This window comes from Macrobrachium rosenbergii, chromosome 16 (genome assembly GCF_040412425.1).
Source record: "Macrobrachium rosenbergii isolate ZJJX-2024 chromosome 16, ASM4041242v1, whole genome shotgun sequence".
Taxonomy (NCBI): Eukaryota; Metazoa; Arthropoda; class Malacostraca; order Decapoda; family Palaemonidae; genus Macrobrachium; species Macrobrachium rosenbergii.
Window position 1 is genome coordinate 50,547,805 of NC_089756.1, and position 19,277 is coordinate 50,567,081.

Here is a 19,277-nt window from a genome sequence, read left to right on the forward strand (position 1 = left end):
TCCTCCAACATTTAATGGGTGATGATTGCACAGGGGAAAAAGAAGACGATGACAAGGATAAAGCAGAAGAAGAAGAAGAGGAGGTCTGCATCGTTTCCTCTTCGGAGCCTTACCATAGCTCTCTCTAAAAACAATGTCGACTTTGTCCAACACAGCCCAAGGGAGAAAGTCTGCAGAAAGAGCAGGAGCAGAAGTCATCTCATAGCCATCAATCACCGCCGTAGAGGCTCTTGGGTCAGGAGCAGGGAGAGCAGTTGTATCACGAACTGTCACGGTAGCTGAGATGGTAGCGCAACAAGAAGACGCCTTAACAGGGGTTGACATGATCTGATGTGTCGGAAGGTCCGATGAGAGGCAAGTCACCTCAGAACAGCAGCACCCTACCCAGAAGATCGGTGGGTAGGAGGACTGTCATGGCAGTCGACACTGGGATGCCAGAGAACATAAAATGGGATAGTAGGCCATCTAAGGTTGGTACCCCTGATGGGCCTAACGAGGCGCAAATGTATCCAATCCTGAAAGATTAGAACAAGTTGCAATAACTCCTGACCCCTCTCCCAAAACTTCAAAAGGCAAAGCCATGGAAGAATGAGAAGGGGTAAAAACTTTGAATGAAGAAGATGCAAAAGGAGGACGATTGTTCAAGGAAGAGGAAGAACAGGGCGGGGGGGATCTGTTGAAGCATCCATCGAAGGAGGAGAGAACCCTTCCCAAGATGGTGTCACCGACTTCCCCCATCTCTCTTCTTGGCAAAGATCCTCTTTTGCTCAGGAGACCAAGAACAACATTCGGAGCAAGGATTAGTAACGTTACACACATTCGCTCTACACCTACTGCAAGTAAAATGAGGATCAGTCTCAAAGGAAGCAAGGAAACAAGACCAAGAATAGTTGGCTACTCCGGAATATTTCCTCTGAGGCTTAGGAGAAGGCTTTGATGGGTTTCAGGTTTGCATCACAAGACCAAAACACACACACCCAGTCACACAATATACACAATATATCCTTATGTTAAGACCACAGGTTTGTTAGCCATGAAAAATACAAATTAATTATAAATTTGCCATTCCTTGACTGTAGGCTAACTTGGAGTGTTCCTCTTAAAACCCCTAAAAGCAAATGTTTGGATGCATTAAATATTGTAGATTAAAGGTACTGTACTTGCACATACTGTGCATCTTTGGGTGTACAGTAAACCCCCGGTATTCGCCGGGGATGCGTATCACCCCCACCCCACCCCGCAAATAGCTAAAACCCGCGAATTCTTAAAACCCTTCTAAAATGCTTAGAACTGCTTATTTTGATAGTTCAGACAAAGAAAAAATACTAAAAATGCTTATACAGATATTATCCCACTTACAATGGGGTTAGGATCCAAAAAAACCCATCGCTTGTTGGAAAAAATATATCTAAAATATAGCCAAGCCTACACTAGGGTATTCAGTACCATGTTTACAAATATGGTAGCCTAGTATACTATAAAGTATACAGTACTATATACATACACAGTATAGTAATTATCAATGTCAGTTAATCTTGGAGGCTCACGCAGAGTGACTTATGGTAATTCAGTACAAAGAGAAATTGAATAATAAACAAGAATTAGCTTAGCCTACACTGTGGTATATCGTATACATATACAGTAGCCTAGCATACATTATACTGTACTGTACTCTATACAGTATTCACATAATATCGTGTTATACAAACATCAACTTAACGAATATGCATCTTTTCCTTGGATCTTTTAAAATGTTATGCCTTATTTCACTGTATCCCATAATATTGTATATATTCTTATATTGCTTTTGCATTATAAATTGCAATCATAGAAATCAATGTTTTGGTTTGGATGCGGTAAGTTTATTTCGCCATATTTAACTCAGTTTAGAGCAATTTTCTTGCTTCTAGTTTCTAGTTAGTGTAAATGAATCTTTAGTGTTTTATTTACTTTCGGCATTTCCTCCATTTTGCTACTACCTGTTCGGTGTTTCGTTATCTTGTTGGGCGCTCCTTGCTTACTGCTCCGCGATTTTAGTGTTTAGCGGTCGGGCGTTTATTCCACCCACCGCTATCACTTCGTTCAGGATATCCTCCTCTGTGGGTTTTCCTCTCTTGGCTCTGAGTGCGGCCACTTCCGAACAGTTCATAACCTTCCCACTTTGTTTATATCCGTCACATATTGTTAAAACATGGTCGCTCCAGAATGTTCCGTTGACTCTGTTTTTATGTCTATGAGTTTTGTCCTGTTAGCCCGGTTTTCTCTCCGGTTTTCTCCGGGGGTTTTCCTGGTCTGACTAGGCTAGTCGCTGCTACGGTACTCTGCTCCGGCATCCGTTCCAGCATGCCCACTTCTCATACGTTTTCAGCTGTTTTGTCGAGTGCAGGAATGCTCCGCTATCCTGCAACAAGCCAGCGTCACGGAGTCTATAGTTCCCATTCCGCGCAGTCTGTTTTGGAGAATTTATAGTTTGGCACGGAAGGTTGTGAAGTACGCTATGCTCTCCCCGAGCAGACTTCTTGATGAACCCGTAGGTTTTATATACACCTGTCGGTTTCGTCTCCGCCAAACTCCGCCTCATGTGGCTTATTCTTGGCTCGGAAGGTTGTAAAGTACGCTATGCTCTCTCCGAGCAGGCTACTTAATGAATCCGTAGGTTTTATTTACACCAGTCGGTTTTATCTCCGCCAAACGCCGCCTCATATGGCTTATTATTAGTCGTTTGGTACCCGGCAGGTTGCGTTGTACGCTGTGCTCTCTCCGAGCAGGCTACCTGATGAATCCGTAGGTTTCATATACACCTGTCGGTTTTACCTCCGTCAAGCTCCGCCTCATGTGGCTTATTAATAGTCGCTCTTTCGGTGTTTGGGCTCTCTCCGGGCGAGATTCTCGGTGGATCGGTAGGTTTCATATACGCTATCAATTTCCCTCCGCCAAACTCCGTCTCCGGCGAGATTCTCGATAAATCGGTAGGTTTCATATACACCTATCGGTTTTTCCTTCGCCAAACTCTGTCTCATATGACTTATTAATAGTTGCTCCTCCGGTGTTTGGGGTCCTAATTTTCCCCCTCCTGGAGGCCAGCCGCAAGTCTCGTAACTCTGCTGTTTACGGAGAGTTTTCTGAAGAGGTGCGGCCTTCTGTCTCGTTCTCGAACCTGTGAACATCGCCCGGAGCGATAAGTAGGTGCGAGAATAAGTGAGGCAAACCTTTCCGCTTAGCTCGGAATTAGGTGAGGCAAACTTTTCCTTTAGGGGATTCGTTAGCTCCTCATCCCTTTTCGACGGTTCCTGGTGTACCGTCCCTAAGGTGAAATCAGTCAAAAGACCCTTTTTAAACCAAGAAGACCCGCTCCGGGCCCCCTCGAGGACGTCTCGGATCTCTAATCCGGTGCCGTCTTACGAGTTTGGCCTGGAAATCTTCTGAAAAGGACATGGCCCAAGCAAAGCAAGGCAGTTACCCCTCCTTCCTTTGTTGAAGACTCTTTTACGGGTCTCCTTATAAGGAGCTCGATTTGAGGGTCATTGTCAACCTATCAAACTATCTATCTACCTCATGGTCCGTGCCTTCCCCTTTCCCAGGAGCTTAAATCCCAAAGAGATTAATCTCAAGACTCATTGTCAATGGATCACCTGTAAAATCCTGCTTCGTTCCGAATTCTATCGTTCGGACACCTCCACCTCTTTTCCCCTCCGGTCTGGGGAACCTTTGGCGCCTAACCCTTTATGCTTCCCAGCATGACGGCACCCTCCTATCGGGGTGTGGGAACACGGAGGTTGGTGGAATTGCATTTCTTCCCTTCCGCCTGGTATCCCCTTATCCGGGTTTTACCAGACTGTCAGAAGGAGCATGGTATCTATCTGGCAGGATCCCTAAGAGAGCCCTCATCTTCCCTAGGGGCTGGGCACATCGTCTCCATTGAGAACTCTAACGGAGTGGCAGGCGGAGAATTCCAAGTTCAACCCTGCTTCCTACCCCTTGTGCTCCAAATGTAGCCCCTCTTATCAACAGGCTCGTTTCGAAAATAAACCGCTGACGCATTTCCGGGAGACAGATATCACAGATAACGCTCACAATGAATCTTCTAACCCCGGACTACGCTTCTAATTTATTCAGCGCACAGCTCCTAAGCTTCCGGAGTCAATTCGAAGCTGAAACAGGGTGTAAGTCAGGCTTGCCAGGCCCTGGAATTCTTTGACTTTAACAGAAACAATGTCTGTGGTATATAATGGCGGTTCGTTGTTTTGGGTCCTGATAAAATCTCTGCGTCAGGTTTTCTGCAGGTCCCGCTTTATTTCATCAGTCCGATTGGACAGCTGAAAACACTTTTTGCCAGCCACGTTCTCCGCCTTTGAGCCGAAAAATCTTATGAATAGTTTCACCTGGAGAATTAATCTTTTCCCCAGGTGGGCGTTGTTACGGTCCGTCCGGGGCTACTAATGTTAATCAGAGCCTCCGGTCTCATGGGTGTGTACCTACGAGCGGAAACAATCTGATCTTGCCGGCCCTATCCCAAGTCCGCAAGAAGTTCATATAGTTCAAGCGCCCTGCTCAGGCGGTGGTGCAGGCTCTTCAGGTTCCTGCCCTGGACAGGCTCAGCCTCTCACTCCCAGCCTTCCACCTCGATGTGTGCGGGTTCAGCCAACACATCAGCCCCTTGTAACACCCAGGTGTGTCTCTGCCTCCCCATGTGCCTCCGCCGAGTTTTCTTTGCTTCATACGAAAACCCAAGGAAAGAATTTTCACTAGACATTCTGCCAGAGGCTCTGACCCTCGGGGTTATCATAGGAGCAGGGAAGCATCCTGCTCCTCTCCGAGTAATTGGGAAGGCATACGCTTCAGGGGAGACAACAAGCCTCCTCCCTGTAGTATTTCTCATATGGGTGGGAGGCTGTACCATTTTGGGGCCACTGGAACTTCAGTCCCTGGGCCCAGAGTATAGTTATCAAGGCCCGGGGTGGAGCTGGACTGTTTGTCCCCCTCCCCAATCAGGTTCAGTCAGCTTCCGGCCAGAGTTCTGGAGGACTTTGTGAATGGCCTGTCAGGCTTTTTCAGTCTGCCAAGGAAGTTCCCTTCCACTGGAAAATTTTTCCGGCATGTCCGTTTATTTTCCTCATTCAATGCGGCAAGTCTCGGTTGCTTTTAGTCTTGTGGGTTCGGATCCTACTGCTCCGTGGAGCCATAACCACCTCTATAGACCTTTCTGACGCTTCCTTTCACATCTTGGTTGCAGAAAGGTTCTATCCCTTCTTGGGATTCAGACTCAGGAGCAGGCGTACCCCTTCAGATTCATGCCCTCCTCAATGCAGCCCCCAGAGTCATTGCCAGTTTGAACAGTACCGTAGTTCAACAGCTCCGGTATTAGAAAGTTATGCTAGCCGCATATCTAGTTGCCTGGTTTCATTTGGGCACCCAGCATCGGGAATTGCCTGAGGGTGCCGGTCTTAATAATCGGTTTCCTGGTCTTTGAGTAATGTATCGGAGCTAGCTTCGGTAACCAACAATCATCTTGTTCTTACCTTTCCTTGTTGGGGAAGACCCAAAATTTTTAATCAGCTTAGCTTCTAGTGTTAGTTTTCCTGTACTGTCTGCCCTGTCTAGCGGAACCAATCATTTTGGTTTCCCCTCATCAGGGGTAGTGTTGCGAATTCCTCGCCCTAACTTTCTATCTACAGTTGAAGATCCTCATTTTCGGTGGTCACCTTGGAAAGTACTCTCCTTTTACAAGGTCTGTTTCTGTGCCCAGTTTTCTCCTTACAGGCTTTTTTTAGACAGGACCTGCAATTTTGTCAGATCCTCTCTTTTTTAAAAAAAAAAAAAAAGGGGGTTACTGTCATTGTCTGCTATTAGGCAGAAAGTATTTTCTTAATACAAGCCTATTCAGGTTCAATTCTAAAGCTCATGATCTTAGACGGTGACCACTTACATTATTTTCATTACATGAATTTAGAGGACCTTACTAATGTTCAGGTAGAATTCTCCTAGTTTTCAACGTCTCTATTTAAGTCTTTAATAGCATAAGAATGATGTTTATTTCTCTGTTATTATTTCACCGGCTGACACGGACCCGATCCAGAAAAAGGATTTTGACAAAGGAAAAATCTATTTCTGGGAGGGGCCCGTGTCACCCGGTGACCCACCCTGTTTTTCATTCTCTCCTCCCATGGTAAACATCATTCTAGTGGGGTGGGTGCTAACATGGAATGCGTCTGGTGTTGCCTTATGTACAATCCACGAGTAGTGCATGGGCTTGTATCGGCACCCTCTCGTTGGGACTTTGACATTGGGAATCTTTATAGGGCAGGGTCCCGTGATTGTGACAATCTCACCTTTACCATACTGACTCCATTTCTTGAGTCGCTCTGGGGTAGTAACCCCAGCTTTACATTTAGCTTTTCTCTGGTATCTAGCAACGGAATTACCTAGAAATAAGTGCTGAATGGATTATTTCACCGGGTGACACGGGCCCTCCCAGAAATAGATTTTTCCTTTGTCAAAATCCTTTTTTAAGTCAAAATATAACTTAAATACGTCTCGTTGTGAAATCAATTTAGCTATTTTTTTTTTTAATAGATGACGTTGGCCGTTTGGGGGCGTTTGTTTTGTGTAAAAAAAATCAAGTATTTCATCATAATATGGGCTTTACGTATTTATCATTTATCGTTGTAAAAATAGCAGTAATGTGTTCTTTCATGCCCAGTAGTTTTGATTAAAATACTTTCTTTCCAATTTTAATTACGGTCGAGTTTCATCCATGTTGCAGATGCACGATAATTTATAATCTTTAGCAGCTTGAACATTGTTTTCTCAGCTTCAGCTACAACTTGCAGCTTAAATTTAGCAGTATATTTCCTTGCCGATCTTTTATCCATACTGAATAAGGGTATAATGTAAAAATGTATCAGTCCTCTTCTACTTAACGTCATTTGTGCTATAACTACATGGTAAAACATATCCACCCACTCCAAGATTCTGAAGTTTATAAATAAGTGCCTTATGATTTACTAAATCAAAAACAGCACTAAAATCTATTTTAATTACTCTGCACTCAAAACCCCTATCAAGGTTCTCTTCCAAATGGCATGTGAATTCTAAAAGAGCATCTCAGGTACCTACCTGCTTTCTACATATGCATATTGACTATTGGCTAACAATCCTTTAGATTCTACACACTTATAAAGTGGCTTAAAATAAGTTTTTCGGCAACTTTGGAGAGTACAGGAAGTAGTTACTGCAGTCTCAGATATGCCACTCTTCGGAACAGGCGCTGTACCACTGCTCATCCACAAAGATACTGCATCAACATAAAAATCTTTAGAATCTACTAATCTTGGGAGACAACAAGCTTGAAACTTTTTTAAAAAACAAACTGAAGAAACCATCAGGCTCTTTTCCACAGCAGCTATCAAGATTATCCAGCATTTCTTAACATCCCTGGATCGAAATGCAAATTTTGTAAGAATAGGTCCAGGATGACAAGTATCAGGGAGAGGGATGTCCTCTGCTGATTGCTTAGCTTCAAAAGCTCGTTGAAGCAGTTCAGCCTTTTCCCTAGGGCCAGTAACCAATCTACCATCATCTGTTAGTAGTGGTGGAATGGAAAACAAGCCTGACCCAAAGATAGATGATGCCAGTTTGGTTCACCACAAATGAGGCTGAGTAATTCCTTCAAGTTTCCTTTTCAAGGAATTATTGTAATTTCTCTCAGCTGTATGGTAAGTTCTATTCACAGCATGGTGAGACTCAACAAAAATGGTGTACAGTAATTTTCATTTGAACGATTTTGTCTCCGTCCATTGAATTTGGTCTGTTTGTCATGGTAGGCTCTTCTACATGTATCATCAAACCATGGCTGGTCATTTGTCCTAAATTTGATGACCTTTCTAGGGACATATCTTATTAAAATAGCCATCAGCATTTCATTTCATTTCTTCTTGGGATCAGGATCTAATACAGCAACTGAAATATTAAGTGCCTTGACAAGCTTCAATAATGCGATCCCAATTGGCTCTGGATTTCAGCCAGACCGTTTTTTCAATGGTGGAATTAGGAATACTATATACATACTGATTGACTGATATGTCCAGCTCAGTGGCACAATGATCAGAAATGCCTATATATTTCACAGGCCTTGGGCTTCACAATAGTTGGAACATCAGTGAATATGAGGTCCAATCTATTACCAGAAATTTGTATGTGTTCCCCAGTTAGCTGGACAAAATTGGAGGATGCACAGAACTCACTGTGCATTGCACTAGTCTCCACAAATAATGAATGAAGCTTTTGAATCCTGTGACTAAGCCATACTAATCCTTTCCAGAAGACAGTCATATATAGAATCATTGATATTTGGATTGCAGTAAACAGCAAATATGTAAACATTGTAGAACTTACTGAAAATTTTAAAACAAAGAGCTTCATGGCAACTACACTCCAAATTTTTGTGATGATAAATAGGTCATCTGGACTTAGTGTATACAACCATACCTTACACACTTGGGATGTTACAACGATGAATAAAATCAGGGCCAACAAAACCCAGGATTAAAAACTCAACCTTTGACTTGTTACTACTTACAAGAGTCTCAGATAAAAACATCAATTTGTAGTTATGGGCACAACTTTGGAGATCAAGAAAATTTGACCTTAAGCCCTGAATATTTGAGTAAGTACTTTGCAGTTTCTCTTACTGCAATGATTAGCATGCCCAGGGTTCAGCTCAGTGTCTCCCAAAAGAATTAAAATTAACAACATAAAATCAGTATCAAAACTAATAAATAGACTCGTAATAACAGTAACATTGTAAAATTCAACAGAACAAGAAACAACAATACCATCAACAACAACAGTATTTACATTATTTACAAAAATTCTGTTGAGAGTATAAATAAATGTCACCGTACACCACTGAAAAAAATGCCGGAAGCAACTAGTTGACAAGGTGGGGCCAGCACACCTTGTAAGGCAAAAGAAACCCACCAGGTTTTCCACAACTGGGGGAGGACAGTCAGGATGGATTTAGAAATAAAAAACTCAGAAGGAAAAGATTAGGTAAAGCCAAAGGTACTTTCCTGATAATCCACCAAGCAACTTTTGCTTTCTCATCAGCCTGTCCTACACACTTTTAGAAAAACAGGAAAGTGAATGAAAAAGAGGGTAAATGCCTGATTGTACCCTATGGCAAGGGAACTCAAACCCAAGACCATGGAAGGCCGTGGTACAATGGCTATGAGAGTCCAAGGTTGGAGAACAAGGTTTGTATTCAAGAGTAGCCTTCTCTTAGAAGGGTTGCCTACCAAGGCTAAAGAGTCTCTTCTACCCAGTGGTTTGATTTTGGAGTGTCCTAAAAAGAGTTGTCTGCCAATCCTTTCATTTTAATGATTTTGCAATGACTTATTATCTTTTAGAGCAGAGATATCACAGTTGATTTTTGGTTGGTACTTGCAAATGAAGGTATACTTCAAATAAGCATAAGCAGAATTACTTCCAGGGAGATATCCAGTCTTATGTCAAGACATTTTATCCAGTATTAGAAAATCAATAAATGATACCCTGTACTTGGTAACTTGGTGGCTTTGAATAAGATTACTGTAAAGAGGTCAAAAGTTGGTATGCATTATGGCCAGATATGGGAACCAGCTCTTTGTCACTTCTAGATTGGACACACTCATTTTGCCCATAGTTTTTAGATGTCTGGTGTTCACCAGCCTTGTTCACAATGATTGTCTAATCCCCTTGACTGTGAATGCCCAAGTCTTAGGGCTCTTGAGGGACAAATTTCTCTATGAGGCTTGTGTTGGAGAAAGCAGATTCTTGAAAAGAATATAACTCTTGACGTTAGTGGTGTTTTTTCATTTGTTGCAGGAGTATGCCTTTGACAACAAATTTAAGTATAGATAATTATACCTTAAGCAGAGGAATATCATTACTGTATTATTCTTTTAAGCTACAACTTTAGTTCTGTTTTTCATTATAGTGAAGAAGCAGGCTTTCTGAACAAAATTAAAATTCTTATCATATTTTATAGTCTAAAAAGTACTGTATGAGATACAGAATTAATAAAAATCATCATGCTTTTTTTTGTTGAATATGGGCCATTTGAACAAAAAAAGAATATAGAATGATGCATTGTAGATGAACTTGTGAAATTACAGCCCCTGAGTTGCTCAAAAGTTTTATGCAAATTTCTGGATTAACATTATTTCCGTTTCCAAGGCTCAGCCACAATTTCTTAGCAGTTTGTCATAATAATGAAGCAGAGGAATTCAGGGTCACACTGGGCTGTGAAGCAAGAATTGAAAGGGGAGTAACAGTGAAGTGGGAAGAAAGTGCTAGACTGTTGATAAATAAATATAAACAATCAGTAAACAGAGTACAGTAAAAATTTATGATGAGTTGATAAGACTTGTACAGAATGCCAAGGTTCATGGCTGAAGTGCATTAGGATGATCATATGACCAACCAGGACATTGCAGTAAGGTCCCATGGCTAGAAAATGTTTAGATGGTTAAAACGTGATGAGAAGGTATAAGGAACATAGTCACAAAAATTACAAGATTTTAATCAATTTGTATTTTTCATATCTAGCAAACCTGCAGTCTTAATGTAAGTACAAGGATTTTGGTGGCAACGGGATACAGCCAATAAGGGTGTAGGAGGAGGGAGCAGCCCGACCTGATTCACCCCAGCTAAGCAGTGGCACACCAGTTTCTCTCAAACCACCTTTGTAACTAGATGGCCTTTCTACCTTTCTAGCAAAGAAGCCAGTTATTTTAGCACTTCCTGCCCACATTACGCCTTGGCTTTCTGGTTTTTTATTCTCTTGTTGTTTTTTGTACTTTTTTTTAACCAGACTCTAGCAGGCGCTAGAGAATTTTCCCCTCACATTAAGACCCAGGTTTGTTCTGTGTATGAACAAAAAGTTATGGAAATAGCATGACAAAGGCCCAGAAAATTAGCAGAAAAAGATAAATGAAGACCTAGACCACATGGAAATTCAGTGCACAAGGCATAAGGCAGTATAGAGAATTCATGTCACGTCTAACATTATAAATGGAAAATCAAATGTAAAACCAATGAAGGGTAAGAGATTATATCCTACTTTAAAAAATAAAAAAAAATAACTATTAATTTATATTTTTATAAATGAAGTAGATTAGTCTTCCCTGGGATTATATAATGTGATTGTTTTTCTTTCAAGAAAACATTTAGATAAAAAAAGTATCCTATACTTACTTTTGAAAATAATTATCAAATACTTGAAAATAACTATTGAATTATTCTTTTTTTTATGAATGAACAAATAAGTCTCCCCAGAGGTTATATGACAATTTTTTTCTTTCAAGGAAACATGGAAAATGGTACTATATTGATAAATAGTATGTTACACTTTCTTTGAAAAGCACTGCTAATATTGATAAAAAAAAATATGCATAAAAGGTCTTGGGGAGATACAATGTGATAACTGTTCTTTTAACCGCAGGTTATTCAGAAAGACTAATTAGAGGAGTATGGAAAGGGAGTATATATTAAACATAGTTAGCATTGCCTTCAATGCACTTTGACCTTGTCTGATCTTGTAAAACCTCAATAGTATTTGTGTTGTAAGTTAGCATCAATAGTTTTCTAGTAACACATTGGATTTTATTAAATTGCATTTCCTTGAATGTACCTTGACTTGCAAGGGATTTTTAGTTTGGTATTAAGATCATCTGTCAATTTAGTTTTTAAAAATGCGGGTATTAGCTCATGTTAACTTAAAGACTTCATGAATTTGTAGCACTTACCTGTATTGTGTCTGGAATGAATATACAACTTTTATTTACAACAGCTTGAAGATGATGTGTATTAAACTAATTTTGCCTAGTTGTATGTTTTCTTGTTTTGCAAGCAGGTGTGACTTGAAAATTGAATCGTGTAAAATATGAATAAAAGAGAAATGATTCCATAAATCTGACCTTTACCTTTGGGAAATTATAATTATTTAATGTACAATATAATACTGTAAATTATCTCTTGCTTTCAGGACCTAACTCCAAAAATAGAAAAGAAACCACAAGTTGTGATACTGGAGCGGCCAGAGGAAGAACAAGTTGTGTCCAATAGATTATCTTTTTCTCTGGCTGACACTTTGTTGCAGGTAAGACCCTAACTGAATAAGTTGAAGTTGTTCTGAAGATAGTTGTAATGTGTTGTATGAATAGTTGTAATGTGTTGTATGAAAGTTAAAAACAGCTTTGCCTCTATATCCCACACACTGCAGTCTGCAAACAGTAGAGGGGCTGGAATAGTAATGTCCATCTGCCACTGGGATTCACAGGTCCACAGCAGATAAATATCTAATTTTTCATATGTCTGCACAGCTATTAAAAGCTTTGTGGTCCTTTTAAAGATATTAAATCTGTTTAAGATCATTCTTTTTACCTGTTTCATGCTTTTGACTTTGACTTTATTAATCCAAATTATCAAATTGTCATCAAATAGCAAGCTGCTATCAAGAAGGGTTACTGTAAGCTCATATACTCACTCTTCTTTCATCTTTTGGAATTAGCTTGAGTAAGTGCCAGTCCAGCATTTTGATATTTAGCCCCTCCTTACATGTTTGTGGTGTTGGGAGTTAATTAGGTAATAAATATGTAGCTAAATAATGTCTATATTATAGTTCTTAGTACTGTATATAAAGAGGTAAGGCATTTCATTTATTTTTTCTGATATATATATTTTTGTTTGGATTTTATTCATTTTTCGTGTACCTTGGTTAACAGGCAGTATTTTTATTTTGTGAGTGTCAATGTATTTAGAGGAAATACTACCACCTTGTCAAGAAGCTGGAAATTAAGTTCTCTACAAGATGTTAGTGCTCATCAAAATGTGCCTAAGATTTTCAGTTATTGCCTCCAACAATGGATTTTTTAATTTCCCCTATTTGGATTGACAAAAACTTTCAGTGATGATAAGCTTTTGCTGTATTTAGTAACAGGGAAAGGGGAATGCATTCTTGTACGTAGCCCTATGCTGATTTTACCTCACACTAGTCTTGCCTACCTAAATGTGTGTAAGTGTCAAAATAATAAACTGATACTTGAAGTTGGAGCTCAACGATGGTTATATGGTTTTCCAGGCTTGTTGCCTGTTAACTGCTGAATGTGATAAAAGGCAGAAATGTATTTTGAAAACTGTTAGAAATGAGGTGCTCCTTTTAGCATCGTTGGGAAAACTAAAATCATGAGCCTGCTTTTTGGATGCTTAGTTTCATTAGGTTCACATAGGACAAGTAGTTTTTATATCATTATAGCCCCAGTACTGTACTGTATATCTGTAGTAAATCAAAAGGACTTATTTATTCTTAAATTTAAATATTTTTGCAACATTTTATACACCGATATACATATGGTTTCCATAAAATACAGCCCGTTTTTGTTAATAGCAAGTTCTCTAATGTCTCCTGCCATAATTTTAAAGAGCTACTGTAGCATTACCCTCTCCGTCCACAGCACTATAGGTCTAACGCACTTTATTCTTATGACGTGATTTCTACTTACTGTACTTTATAAAACAAGCAATATAAGGAAGGTTATTATTCATGCTCATCTATTTAGATGAGCATGAAAGACAATGGCAATTGTACAACATTCTGATTAGAGAGGAATTTTGTGAATTCTGACCGAGTCATTTGAGGCTTTTTTTTTTTACAGTTTCAGTTACAACATAATGACTTTAATCAATTAAAGAAAAAATATAAAGAAAAATACTTAACTGAAACATTATGTGAGACACTTGTATGATTCGAGTCTGTAGTATTGTGTTCTGTTTCATAGGTTGTCACTTGTCAGTTATAAAATGGTTATAACAATAACTATTAAAAAAAATTGTGCAGTCAACTCTTTTGGCAAGTTTACAGTGGTTTCAAACATTTTAAAGAATGCCTGCTTAACACATATCGCCTTATTAAAAACAAGAAAATTTGAGTGCAGACTGCAACATTGAGATAAAAGGGGTAGCAGTTCAGTTTCATCTGACGCTCTAAATCTGAATGTCAAGTTAGATAATTTCCCAGTGCCCACCTCTTTCTGTGGTTTTTTGTGTACATTCAACTGTATTTCTTACTGATAGTTTTTATATCATTATAGCACTGGTATATCTATAGTAACTCTCAAAGACTTATTTATTATTAAAGTTATTTTTATATTTCTTTATAATCCCACATCTTACATATAAATAAGTGCTTGGTAGAAATTCAAAGTTTGTGTACATTCAAAAAAATGGAATTAAGCCAATCAGCAGCCAATATCATCAGCAGTGTTGCCATGACAAAATGTGTGTTGAAGACATATTTCAATGATCAGGTGACTGACTAGTTTCCTCTCTCTCTCTCTCTCTCTCTCTCTCTCTCTCTCTCTCTCTCTCTCTCTCTCTCTCTCTCTCTCTCTCTCTCTCTCTCTCTCTCTCATTAGCTCTTCTCTCTAATGACTTGATTAGCTTCCACCTTCAAATGCATGATTGGTATGCCTTCAGCAGGGGTCAAGGTTTCCTTTCCTTCACCCCTTAGAATTTGTGGTTTCTTTCCCAATCCTTCTTGCCTTCCAAACCATAACTTTAAAAGCAGAGAGAAAGGGGGAGGTGGATAACAGAAGTACTGAGGATAAAGTAGGTTGCAATCCTTTCTCAGACTTACTTTATCCTATTCTGATGCCACTTTTCATTAGGCTTTCATCCTACCTTTTAAGGATTAATCATGCCTTTGAATCTAGTCCTCTTCTCTTCAAATTTGCTAATCTGTCTGGAATAGATCTTCACTTCTGTTGACCTGAAAGAGGTTCCCAGTATGGAGTTCAGGAAAGTACATTTTTTACCATTCCTTTAAGACTCCATTACCAAACACCTCATTCTTGCTTCATAGGAATGTTATGAGGGCTCTCAAGAGAAAGTTGCAGAGCTGCAGCACTGCCATTACCTCTTACCATCTTTGTGACACTTCAGGGAATAAGGTGTTCACATTTACCCTTTGTTCTTTTGGTAGCCTCACTCCCTGATGTAGAATCCAGGGATCTCTGCTGTCATCAGATAATTACAGGTACAGTAACATTCAGCTTTCCCTTCCTCTGAAAGTCGTATTTTCTCTGTTGCATGACATTGTGTCCTCTATGACAGCTTTGTCCTTCCTTTTGGGTTTTCTTCCCTTGGAGTTGATGCCAGTTCAAATGACTCTTCTGCAGTTGTTTGGATATTTTCTGTCCGTTATTCTTGGAAAGAAAAGAGATCTCCCTGCAGTCTTCAGATTTTGTGTGTACGAGTTTTCTCTCCAATTCTCTTGACTTCTTTTTAGCTTGACTCCAGAAATAGATGGTCTGTCATGGTTCCTTTCATCCTCCCTTACAGCTGCCACATCTCATTCTCCTCTGTGAGGTTTGAGGAGGTTTAAAGTCCCTTTGCTGAGAAGCATGCAATAGAATGACCAGAGTACCATGCTTGGTGTTTCTGCCCACGTCTGTCAAGTCACCATACCCTATACCACTTCCTCCCTTAGGCACCAGCTCACTAGAAGGCAACCTTGACACCCACCCTTCTAACTTTGTGTCCTTTGAACAGATTTACATTCCTTTGTGAAGGAAAAACAGTTTTTCCACTTTGTATCACAAATGGTTTGAAATCCCATGAAGGCAAACTTTGGTTTCGAATATCAAGGGCAGAATCTGACTGATACACTCCTTTCCTCTGTCTACAAGGGAACATCAGCAGGCTGCTGGATGCTTCTCCCTGGCCATTTGGTGGTTGCTCAACCATTTCCCCAACTTCTTTTGATCAAGGTTACATCTTGCTTGGTTGGCAAAGGGAATGCTTGGCTTCTAGGTCTTTCCTCCTTTTGTGCCCTTCCCAAGTGTTGGACAGCCTAATTCTTGTTCATGTTGGACTGGAGGATGCAGGATTGCTACACAATCCTGTTCAGGAAGCAAGAGCAACCAGCAACACTGTCTAAAGTATCATATCCAATAAAAAGGTATCTGTCAAGAGCTCATAATGCAACTGGTGAGGTTGTATAGTACCAAAGTCAAGTCCCAGTTCGGAGATTTTACAGTAGCCCACAGAAAAGATTGGGCAAAATGAAGGAAAAGATTGGAATTTCTTATACTTCCCTATGTGTAAGCCATTAAAGAGGAAGCATGAAGAGAAAATGAAGCAGTACTCCTTAATAGCTGAGAGCTTCAGAACATTCCTTATATAAACAAAGAAGCTAGCTAGCCCTAAGAGAGTGAAGACTGTTAATTCAGTAGTGTGGTTAAACTGATGATTATTGATGCTGTCTACAGTGAGTTCTTTGAAACTTGGAAACCACCCTTGGTGTGGCCAAAATGGAGTGATGAGTCTTCAGAGTTTTAGCTGACATTCAAAACTTCACTAGGACCTGCCTTAGCAGCTGAATGATCGGAAAGATAAACCTCTAGACTATCCCAAGCCTTGAACTTGCTGTCCATCATCCAAGCAGCTGGATCCTGCTGTGGAGAACGGTGATCTGTATTCAACAACTTAGCTAATAGATCCAGCCAAAGCATCCTCCAGATTTACCAAAAAGGCTTGCAGATGTCAAAGTGTAGGGACTACTCTGAAGGACAGATCTGACCTTTGTTGAGAGCCTCCAACAAGATGTTGCGATCTACCACAACCCCTCCAAGAAGAGAGTGTCTTGTAGGAAACCTCATTCCATACTTGGTCATTGAGCCCAAGGCAGGTTAGTATGTTCAAGTGGTCTCTCAAAAATTTCCTGAGCATCAGTTGTGTATCAGTTCTCACATTAAAACATCAATGTAAGAGTGCCTTCATATAGAGTTTCTTGAAATTTAACATCACCTGCTAGTCCTCTAGTTGGACTAGTGACAAGGTATTTGGGGGCAAACTTACACAGTAATAAAATTATATTTTTCCTCCAACTCCACCTGCAAGCCTGGATGGTGACCTGGAGCACTGTCAGTTACAAGGAGGGCCCAGAATGGCTGGCAACTCCTTTTCCGGAAGCTATTTCTTCACCAGGGGAGCAAACACTTCATGGATCCACTCATTGAAAAATTGCCTGGTAACTTGAGCTTTTTTTTATTAGCCATCCACATCACATTTAACTTGTGCTTCTTAAATATATTTCTTAAAGACATATTTTCTGCATGATGCAGTATTAGAGGCTTTAGTTTCAGTTCCCCTCTAGCATTGCCACAAAACAAGAGACTGCCTGTCTTTCATAGGCTTGTGTCGTGGCATTTTCATCTATTCCAAAATGCATTTCTTGGCATTTTTCCCAATAAATTGCAGTCTCGTCACCATTCAACACATGATTGGGAATGAAACCTTCAGTCCCTGAGTATTTTTGAAACTCCTTCATGCATGCTTCTGCAGAATTTTTATTGGCTCCCTCCCCTCCCTCCATGCCTTACAATACTATATATGCCGTATGTCTCAATACTATACAGTTACTTGTTTATAAATGATTTGTTTAACCAGACCTCTGAACCCTTATATGCCATATGTCTTATGAGTTTTTCAGATCACCACCTTGGCACTTTAAATTCCCAGTCATTATCGATACATATGTGGTTTTTTTTTTTACTGTCTCCTGGCAATTACTTCAGGTGAATCTACAATAACAACTTCTGTACTACTTCTGTACTTCTTAAGTAATATGCCCTCTCTGTTTTGATAATGTTTTGACACTTTTTGACACTTTTTTGCAACATCAACAACTTTAAGTGCACCTTTATTTTTCAAAAATGTGCTTATTGTTAGCTTGGCCATCCTATATTCTTCCATCAGATTTGACATGTGTGCCATTTTCATATTAATCTTAATTCTTTTTCCACCTCAATGATAATACATATGAGCTTCCTCTTAGCTTTAATACTGTTGCTACCTTTCTGAGGGGCCTTGGTAATTACAATAAAGTACTGTGTATTTTCAGTACAAGAGAAAAAATACAAAAAATACCAGTCAGGGAGAATACAGTTTTTGCACATCTGTTCAGGAGATCTGCTGCGAGACTGAGCCAGAGTCATAAGCATATTATATCTTGTATATATATGACTGTGACTCATCCTGTTTCTGTCTCAATAACTCATGGCCACATTTTGAGCTAAACAAGCTTTAGCATGGTGTTTAGGTTTCAAATTTTTGTTCGAGTTTGAGAACAAAAAACATTCAGATAACCCATTCATGTTCAGAACTCTTCAAATTCAGAGACAAACAAGCTCCAAGGTTCAGCTGTATTTCTTTATGGACAGATTCCAAAAACTTTGCCAGGTGGAGCACAACTGTTTTTCAAATGTTTTATTTTTCATACAGGCCCATTACTAAAAATGGGAGAGCCTGTCTCCCTACCCTCTCACAGTCTTGCAAGACTACACAAAAAGTGTATGGCTCTTGTATAGCTTAACCTCAGGATCCATTTGATGCTAATGCAGTACTGTATTGTCAACAAGCATAGTGTCTTCTCTCCTTCAAGTTCAGCAGGGAGTGTCTAGAATTCATTGGTGACCACGAATTGGGATAAATTATAAGTAAAGGGTTTGTATGAAGAATATATTTTCAATTGTTCCTACACGTATACAAACCCTCGGCCTCTACATATGGGACTTACTTTCAGCGCAGACTGGAGCCAGCCATTTAACTTAAAACAAGGTGGATATTGGTAGCTGGCTACCTACGGAAGGGGAGGAATCCCCTTCATCCAGATGGTACACATCCACTTTACTTTTTGTAATTTTTGCTCTGTCTTGCTGTGTAGTTATTCCTACACAGCTATGCTATGAATTTGTTTTCAACTCGTTTTAGCCTATGAGCCTTTCTCTTTACAGTAAACCCCCCCTTATTCGTGTTTTCATGATTTGCGGACTCCCCTATACGCAAATTTCTCTATGGAACATATATACACATTATTCACGGAAAATTCGCCCATTCGCAGTATTTTTCACTGAGAAATATTCACTAATTACTTTATTTTCATATTTTCATGACTAAATATACTTTTTGTGATAAAACTATTAAAATACTCAGGTATAAACATATTTAGAGGATTTTTTTTTTTGTTTGATCTATCAAAATAGGCAGTTCTAAGTGTTTTTAGAGGGGTTTTAAGTATTCGTGGATTTTAGCTATTTGCTTGGGGAGTGCGGTACGCATTTCCCGCGAATATGGGGAGTTTACTGTAATTCCCTCTTTACCTTGGTTTTGCCTTTTTGATATAACACAAACCCAGGTTGGTCTTAGTCTTGGTGTTTTTCTTGTCTATTACGCACCCG

At 39.8% G+C, this 19,277-nt stretch overlaps 1 protein-coding gene across 3 annotated transcripts in view; it reads left to right on the forward strand.

The window, feature by feature from the left end:
* The window catches only part of LOC136847428 (receptor-binding cancer antigen expressed on SiSo cells), a 797,278-nt gene that overhangs the window by 772,455 nt on the left and 5,546 nt on the right, over positions 1–19,277 (forward strand). For all 3 annotated transcript variants that reach the window (XM_067119100.1, XM_067119101.1, XM_067119099.1), the window contains one exon: positions 12,026–12,139. In XM_067119100.1, the coding sequence (XP_066975201.1) occupies positions 12,026–12,139 (114 nt within the window). The remainder of the gene's footprint in view (positions 1–12,025; positions 12,140–19,277) is intronic.